This window comes from Girardinichthys multiradiatus, chromosome 10 (genome assembly GCF_021462225.1).
Source record: "Girardinichthys multiradiatus isolate DD_20200921_A chromosome 10, DD_fGirMul_XY1, whole genome shotgun sequence".
NCBI lineage: Eukaryota > Metazoa > Chordata > Actinopteri > Cyprinodontiformes > Goodeidae > Girardinichthys > Girardinichthys multiradiatus.
In genome coordinates, this window is record NC_061803.1 from 6,241,791 (window position 1) to 6,251,244 (window position 9,454).

At 41.6% G+C, this 9,454-nt stretch overlaps 1 protein-coding gene across 1 annotated transcript; it reads left to right on the top strand.

The window, feature by feature from the left end:
• The first annotated feature begins 6,726 nt into the window (after window positions 1-6,726).
• LOC124874973 (leucine-rich repeat-containing protein 51-like) lies at window positions 6,727-9,211 on the top strand. The gene is made up of 4 exons (XM_047376691.1): window positions 6,727-6,848; window positions 7,026-7,231; window positions 7,750-7,898; window positions 9,009-9,211. Exons 1-4 carry the CDS (start codon window positions 6,797-6,799, stop codon window positions 9,148-9,150), a joined length of 549 nt encoding a protein of 182 aa, XP_047232647.1. The 5' UTR covers window positions 6,727-6,796; the 3' UTR covers window positions 9,151-9,211.
• The last annotated feature ends 243 nt before the right edge of the window (window positions 9,212-9,454 follow it).

A 9,454-nucleotide genomic window follows, 5' to 3' on the forward strand; every position in this document is an offset into this window, starting at 1 on the left:
TAATGGATTCTTCCCAATAAAATCTACCCAATACATTTTAGAACCACTTTTAGCTACAATTACAGCCTCAACTTTTTTAGATGTATGTCTACCAGCTTTATACAGGTAGATACTGATATTTCGGTTCATTTTTCTTGGTGAAATAGTCTAAACTTAGTCAGATTGGATGGAGAGTGTCTATGAATAACACTTTTCAAGCCTTGCTACAGATTCTCAACTGGACTTTGGTCTAGACATTGACTAGGCCATTCCAACACACACATATGCATTGATCTAAACCATTCCATGGTAGCTCTGCCTGTATGTTTAGAGTTACTGTACTGCTGGAAGGGGAACCTCCATCTGAGTCTCAAGTGTTTTCAAGGTTTTCTTCCAGGATTGCCCTGTATGTCCTATGGTTCATGGTAATGGTTATGTGTTCAGGGTGATGTGCAATGTTACTTTTCTGGCACAGAGCATCTTGCACATGGGCCAAAAAGCAGAATTTTACTCTCTGACCATACTACCTTTCTCCATATGTTTACTGCATGGCTTACATGGTGTGTGGCAAACTGCAAGCTAGGCATTTTCCGGCTTTCAACAATGGCTTTTCTTTTTGCCATTTTTCTAGAAAGGTAAATTTGTGGAGTGGCTTTCCTGTTGACAGATTCTTCCACATGAGGTGTGGATTTGTGCAGCTGGTTGAGATTTATCATGGGCCTCTTGTCTTTTGCTAGGCACTTGAAAGCTTAATGAAAATGTGTACAACTTATAAATAATAGCTCCCTGTCTTAATAAATACACATGCAACCGTGAGGTACAAACACACAGCAGATAATTTGATCCTTCCCTCTAGACTAAGTATCCTAATAATTTTCTGTATAAGGTCACTATTGTTAGGGTTTGCAAGATATAGGACCCCAGAATGCAGACCAAAAGGCAGCATGACAGTAAGTGCAAAAGATTTAATAACAAAAAACTCACTCACTACAGGAGGCAGGAACAAAACAAACGGGCAGGCAAGACAGGCATGGCATGATCAAAAAAAAAAAAAAAAACAAGACTTGGTTTGAGAACAAGAACAACTAAACAGGAGTGTATATATGGAGTGAAAACCAGGTGGAGCAAGGAGACAGATTAACTTGAAGCAGGTGAACAGAATAAACTTAATTGACAGACAGAACAAAACGTGGCTGTGGCAGAAACAGAGACTCTAATATACAAACAAAACCAAACTTGACAAAACATGAACAAGACGACAAAACTAAAGCATGACCAGGAAAATAACAGAAGCATGATTCAAAATTTAAGAAGAATAACAACAAAAAAACGAGTCAAAACCTTAACTGTGAAAAACATAAGAAAAAACCAGAAATCAAAAACCAAACAACCCCAAATCATAACAGAACCCCCCCTTTAAGGGCGGATACCAGACGCCCACAAGAGTCCAAACAACAACCCAAACAGGGTGGGCAGTGGGGGCCTCGGCAGGAGGGCCAGAAACAAGAACAGAGTTCAGGCGGACGACCAGGTGGTCGTCCCCAGCAGGCACAGAGTTCCGGCCGGCGACCAAGCAGAGTAGAGGACCCCCCAGAAACGCTGTGGAACCCTCAGAGGCTGAAGCAGAGCCTGGCGAACCCTCGGAGGCTGAAGCAGAGCCTGGTGAACCCTCGTCTCTGGGTTCAAAGGCCAGAACGAGGACAAAATGTTCCTTAAACCCCTCAGGAACAGGGTTCAGCGGCGCTTCCTCCTCGAACCCCTCGTTGCAGGGTTCAGAAGCCAGAATGAGGACTAGTTGCTCCTTGAACCCTTCTGGAACAGGGTCCAGCGGCGCTTCCTCCTCGAACCCCGCGTCGCAGGGTTCAGAAGCCAGAACAAGGACCAGTTCCTCACTGAACCCCTGCAGGCTAGGAGCAGGAGCTGAGGCATCGCCGAGACCTTCAGTGGCATGAGCAGAGGCGTCGCCAGGGCCCCCAATGACTTGAGCCTGGGCGTCCCTCTTACGACATCCTCTGCGCCGTGTGGAGGGGGTTGAGGCTGACTTAGGGTCAGGCGTCACCCCAGGCTGTGGTGTGTCTGGCCTGGAGTCAGGCTGAGGTGTGTCTGGCTATGGTCCTGACATGGGCTGCTCTGCAGCTGCAGCAGCTCCCTGGAGTCCTGGCGTGGGCTGCTCTGCAGCAGCTCCCTGGAGTCCTGGCGTGGGCTGCTCTGCAGCAGCTCCCTGGAGTCCTGGCGTGGGCTGCTCTGCAGCAGCTCCCTGGAGTCCTGGCGTGGGCTGCTCTGCAGCAGCAGCAGCTCCCTGGGGTCCTGGCGTGGGCTGCTCTGCAGCAGCAGCTCCCTGGGGTCCTGGCGTGGGCTGCTCTGCAGCAGCAGCAGCTCCCTGGGGTCCTGGCGTGGGTTGCTCTGCAGCAGCAGCAGCTCCCTGGGGTCCTGGCGTGGGCTGCTCTGCAGCAGCAGCTCCCTGGGGTCCTGGCGTGGGCTGCTCTGCAGCAGCAGCAGCTCCCTGGGGTCCTGGCGTGGGCTGCTCTGCAGCAGCAGCAGCTCCCTGGGGTCCTGGCGTGGGTTGCTCTGCAGCAGCAGCAGCTCCCTGGGGTCCTGGCGTGGGTTGCTCTGCAGCAGCAGCAGCTCCCTGGGGTCCTGGCGTGGGTTGCTCTGCAGCAGCAGCAGCTCCATGGGGTCCTGACGTGGGCTGCTCTGCAGCAGCACTCATGTGGCTTGGTGTGGGTGAAGGAGGACGGCCGTTTCATAATCCATCTCTATCTGCCTTATCCTCTCCATCAGCTCAGGAGAGGAATACAGGAGACCAGTCGTCCTGAGGCTCTTTATTTGGCGCTGCTCCAGCTCATCAGGTGTTGCCTCAGAACACCGGGCTGGAGCGAGCGCAGACAGCATGGGCGGAGGTGCAGCGAGCCTGGCAGACAGTGCTGTGGCTGACGAAGATGCGGGCTTATTTGCTGCAGCCCTCATGTAGGCTGGCGCTGAACCGCCTCACGCTCCATCTGCTCCAGCAGCAGTGGAGAGGGTAGAACCTCTAGGTCGGTCGGCAGATTCCTCATCGCCTCCTCCTTCTGCCGTTCAACCCGGCAATCCAAGGCGTTGCTAGACACTTGAAAGCTTAATGAAAATGTATACAACTTATGAATAATAGCTCCCTGTCTTAATAAATACACATGCAACCGTGAGGTACAAACACACAGCAGATAATTTGATCCTTCCCTCTAGACTGAGTATCCTAATAATTTTCTGTATAAGGTCACTATTGTTATGGTTTGCAAGATATTGGACCCCAGAATGCAGACCAGAAGGCAACATGACAGTAAGTGCAAAAGATTTAATAACAAAAAACTCACTCACTACAGGAGGCAGGAACAAAACAAACGGGCAGGCAAGACAGGCATGGCATGATCAAAAAAAAAAAACAAGACTTGGTTTGAGAACAAGACATGAACATGAGAAATATTTCTGCCAAGAACAACTAAACAGGAGTGTATATATGGAGTGAAAACCAGGTGGAGCAAGGAGACAGATTAACTTGAAGCAGGTGAACAGAATAAACTTAATTGACAGACAGAACAAAACGTGGCTGTGGCAAAAACAGAGACTCTAATATACAAACAAAACCAAACTTGACAAAACATGAACAAGACGACAAAACTAAAGCATGACCAGGAAAATAACAGAAGCATGATTCAAAATCTAAGAAGAATAACAACAAAATAATGAGTTAAAACCTTAACTGTGAAAAACATAAGAAGAAACCAAACAACCCCAAATCATAACAACTATGTTTGTGTACTGGAAAAAAATGCTCAGGTAAAGCTATTGTCCTTCATCAAAAATTAAATTGTTTATTATTTACACATAAAGCTACATTTGTTACAGGTTTTGGAGTTAATGATCAATCAGCCTGTTTATGTCCAGAAATCATGGAAAATGTGAACTTGAACTCATGGAATATAACACTTTTATCTATCACTAAAACCTTCTTCCAAGGTTTTGTGATTGTTATTGAGTTCTGTTACATTTATCATTGTCCTGGTGTTCTCTTGTTCTCTTGTTTTTTTCCTTTTTGGTGCTGCAGTGAGACCTTTGCCTTCTTATTCCATTGTTATGTGGTCTGGTTAGCTTTACTTCTTGTTTTTGATGACTTATGGTTACCCTGTCAAGCATAAACATCATTAGTTAATTGTTTTCTCAGCCTGGTGGACGTCATTGCTTTTACTCTCACTGATATCCATATCGGGCCTCATTCAACTTACTTATTCTGCTCTATTGAAAGCCCTTAATATTACTGTACCACTAAGCACAAAAGGCACCTCAAAAATCCCTAAAACTATCGCTTGGAAAGCTTCTTCAGCCTTATACCATGTTGCTAAACAGGCTCACCGTGGTGCATAAATATTAAACCCATCATTCAAGCAGATGATGCTCGCAAAGGGAGTACAGAGTGAAATTTATTTAGAAGTTCAGGTTATTCGCTGTTTCAACATGGTCTCTTGATTGCTGTTTTATTCAACAAAAGTGACCCCTTTTCTTGATCTGTGGTCTTAATAAATTCAAAGCTCCTTCTGGCTACACACACACCCACACACACACCATGCACGCACCCAATGCCATTTACACACTATTCCACAGTCTCCTGACTGTCCAAATATTTTACACAACTTCTATTTAATGTGTTTGCACCAGTCCTAATTCCCGTCAGTGTCCTCATCTCAGTCTGTCCTTGAGTCTGACTTACTGTCTATTTGTCTGTTTTTTTTTCTCCTCACATGCCCTTGCTTCTTGAATGAGATGCTAATGTACTGGAAATAATTAAGGCTGCCAATTGACGTTTTCCACTGTTATCTCCTTACTTTTGTCCTCTGTCAGCTGTCTTTTAGAACCTGTCCTCTAATTTGCCCTTTTAAAGCATACATTCTGTGCATTTTATTCCTATTCAGCCTACTTTTATTCAGTATTTTCCCTACCTACTTGTATTTATTATTCATTGGTGCTTAAGAATATGTAGATTCATTTCATTAAATTAGAAACCCATTGAAGTTATTCATCTTGGTGTTCGAAATCTAAGCACTGCTGAGGTGTTGAGGAAGCCCTGGTTGCATCGATAGCAAATTAAGGTTTGTTGGCTAAAAAAACATGAGATTCAGATTCTGGCAGTTTTTTTTTTTTTTTTCAGGTGGGCGGGCTTTACGGTGTGTTTGGGCTGGAAAGATCTCCATGGGGATGAGTTGAACCTTTAACGCTTAAAAAATGTGGCCAAGTTTGTTTTTTTGTTTGATATTTTAGCCTTTCAACTCAACAGTTTTCGTACATATATCAACTCTACATCATCGTTTGTTTTGTTTATTTCAACCTGGAATTTGCATTTCTCAAGTTAAATATTGTTCAGAGAGACGAGCATAGAAAAGGAGTTCTAAGCTTTTCGACGTGAGCAAAGGGAGTCGGCTCCTGATTGGGAGCCACTTTTATTTCCCCCCTTCTCTTTCACACTTTTTCCCTCTGTAAGCCACACATGATTGGTCAATATGCGTGTCGCTGTCTCTGTAGGTTTTGAGCTGACCCTGTTCTATTGTGGTCCAGATGCAAAAACAAAAGCACTGGAATTGCTCTTATTGAACTTTCACAAATCAAATAAAGGTTTCACAAATCTGAACATCCTCCCATCTTCTTACTGCAACTGGGGGTAAAAGACAGATGAAGGTCCAGAGGACCCAGACTTTAGATTAAGGTACTTTATTCCCCTCTCTTCAGCATCACATCAGGACTGCAACAGGGAGTTTATTTTGTTTGAACAGTGTGGGGAAAATCAATACATTATTAAAGTATAGCATTGCTTTACACACCAATAATCAGCTTTACACATAGATATGAGATGTTGACACTTGTTGAAACAGCTTGACAGTACTTCAAACGGTGAATAAGAATAAATCAGCAAATAGGCTAAATGGCTATGACAAATGTGTTACAGCAGCCTCTAGTCTTGTATTGAGCATGTGTCTGAGAAAAGAAGTGAAATGTTAAAATAGATCTATACTACTTGTAGACATTGTATATAATTTTTATTTAGGTACAAAATTCTGAATCCTAATTTTTCTTTTTTCATTTAGCAACAATCCAAAATGAAAGGACGTCTTATCAATCATCCTCTTTCATGGCAAACCTTTTCATATTTATATATTTTTAAGATTCTGTCAGGAACACTTTCATCAAAAAGGATAATTATAACCACATGGAATTTTTAGTAGCAATTTATAGTAGTTCATCTCTGGTAAGAGTTCTCTGTTCTGGGACCTCCCTGCCCTTCCATCTGTAGTAGTGGAATGCCTGAGGCAACAGTGACCCCAGAGTACAAAACAGAGCGCTGTCATTGACAGCATACATGACACTGATGAAGTCAGACACAGTTTATAAAGCAGGTGGAGGTAAGCTGCAACATGGTTTGGGGGAAGAAGAGCAAAAAATAGGCAGGCCACCCACTGCAAAAATAATAAAAATCCATTCATCAGTTAGTTCTTAGTAGATCTGATATACCATAGGGGCGACAGTGGTAGAGGTTTGTCCTGTAACTAGTGGGTAGCCGTTTCAAACCCCCACTCTGTCTGTCTCAGTCATTGTGTCCTTGGGAAAGACACTTCTCCCTTCTTGCCTGCTGGGACTTGACTAAGTGGAGGCCATTTACATTTACCATGGCTAAAATATTCCCATGGAAACAGTTTTTTACATTGATGCATTTACATTCAAACATGTAGAATTCTTTTGCATGGAGTTTAGAAAAACAAACTGGTAGCTCAAGTGAGAACATTCAAGCGTAAACATGTATGGTCCTCCAGTAGATCTGTCTTTTAAAGACCTCAACAATGTCACAGGTACAGTTCTCTACTTTTTTTATATTAGGGATCTTTAATGGTCTGCTTGCTTTAATGATCTGAATATATTAATCATATGATGGATATATTGTAAAGGATCATACAAATAGGTTTTAGCAGCAAAGAGATAATTGCAAAAACAATTACTGGCAACTTGACTGACTTCTTGTGGTTTAGGTGCGATGTTGGAGGTCCCACGTACTGGCCTGCGACCTTTAAGGACCAATTCGAAGAATAAGTACTTGAGTCACTCTTTGCGTATTAGCAACAACAACATCACAAACCTTGTTGGCCTTGAATTCGTGTTGAGCCACTTTCTAGCCCAGCCATCAATGCTCGGTTGGCTGGACCTGTCCTTCAACAAAATAACAAGCATCGATTATGTAAGACTCAGTTTTAATTAATTCTTTTTTATCATCACTCAGTGGGATTATAACCTTTGCAGATTTCATCATTGTATCACTTTTAACTGAACCTATTCACAAAAATTCAAAAATACCTTATTAATCCCAAAGGGAAATTAAATATTGTTGTAGCTCATATTGTTCAGGCTTCTTCTAAGAGCCGTTGTAGATGCTGATGGCTGTGAGCAGGAAGGATCTCCTGTAGCGGTCTGTCTTACAGCAGATTTGAAGAAGCCTCTGTCGTTGTACGACAGTTTCATGAAGAGGATGCTCAGGGTTCTCCATAAATTTCTTCATTTTGTCAAGAATTCTTATTTGAACAATTATTTATATTTACACTGAATTACAGTTTCCATACAATATTCAGTTTATTTGCATTTGAAAAGAAATCTGTAATTGTTAGACTGGTAATTTCGTATTTATTTCTGCATCTTGGGTTTATTTATGATTGTAATTTAAATTTGCAGTTGACACTAGTGTCTGTATGTGCATTTAAGGTCCTATGTGAGCTAAAAGAACTGCGTATTTTGTATCTTCATGGCAACGACATCTGGAACCTGTTTGAAGTTAACAAACTGGGAAAGCTGAGCCATCTCCACACCATCACACTGCATGGAAATGTCATTGAAAATACCAAGGGATACAGGTGATTTGCTTTAACTTTCAACCAATTTTTTAAAACTTCCAGAGAAACATATTTTGATTTGCTTTTACAGTACAGTTATGGCTGCAACACGTTTAATACCAACCTGTTTCATAACTAGTACTTCAACATTCATATTAACATGAAAGTTGATAAAGGTATGGTGGTTTTGCTTATGATAACAGTCAACTGAATTTGACAAATTTGTACTGCTTTCTAGTTTCTATTGTTTTCTGCATATCTGAAAATTGATCCCCGACAGTCTAGCAGGTCTAAGAGAAAAGCTCAAACTTTGGTCTCTCTGGTGTCGTTCTCCAGCTGATTCTGGGGGATATGTACAGTAAAGCTAAAACATATTCACACCCCTGGTAGATCATCTTTTAATTTGACCAGCATTTATCTTCCAACTGATTGTTATTCTACCATTTTGTTGTGGGTACTGACATAAGTCTGATAGAAAATTTGTGGAAGTAGCTAAAGATCTGGGTGATAGTAAGGATGACCTTCCAACTTCAATAATTAGAAGCTCATCAATAAAGATAAATTGTCAAAATACCACTAGAAATTTTCCCACTGATTAGTCAGAATGGTATGAACAATTTTTAACATTATATTTCTTTATTTAACATGTAAATTAAAATATATAAATTTTTTTTCCTGGAAATTGATACATACTGTTCTGTAGTGTTGACCGAAGGGTAATAGTCTAAATGGGGTCTGCAATGATGTTAGCTGCCCTTTTCCTGACCCTAAACCTATACTCCATGGAGGGAAGGTCAGCCATGATGATTCTCTCTGCAGACCTAATTGTTCAATTTGGACTTTCACTAGAGGAACAATTTTCAACCAAGTAGGAAAACCCATTTCATAACTTATCACAAATATATTTGCTAGGATTGTGATTAATTATAGCTTTAGCTGTATGTATTTCCTTTACTGAGCTCCTGGTCTGGTCTGTGGTGTTCTCTAGATGACAGTTGACCAGAAAACCTTGAAAAAGAGACGTCCATTAGGCACTTTAAATGACAGAAGTAATCATATCTCGAAATAAATTCAAATAAATATCAATTATCTTAAGAAAACCTAATGTGTGTGCATTCTACTGTGTTTAAGGAGTCATGTTATTTGGGCATTGCCTCACCTGAAGAGTATGGACTTCAGCACTGTGATTCACCAGGAGAAGGTCTTTGCGAAAATGTGTAAGAATTTCAAGCAGGTCAAAAAAGAAGAGAATGGTGTGCCACCAGATGAATAAACTATAATTCAGCTAGGTAGTTCTGACATTTTTTTTCCAGAATAAATGGTTTTACAAAATACCTAACACTCAATAATTGTTTTGTATCTCTTGAAAAAGCGAATCCAGGAAAACTACTGAATGAATTACTTTCACTACTAGGCTATAAGCATTTTTGCATAAAATAATCTACAGTTATATGTATGTTTTCTTTTCCTTTAACATTCTTTATTAAGCTCCAAAACTAAAGCAATTTTAATTGGCACTCCTCATCGGCTCCACTCATCCCTGCCATCACTTTCTCTGGTCAGAACATCCCACTCTC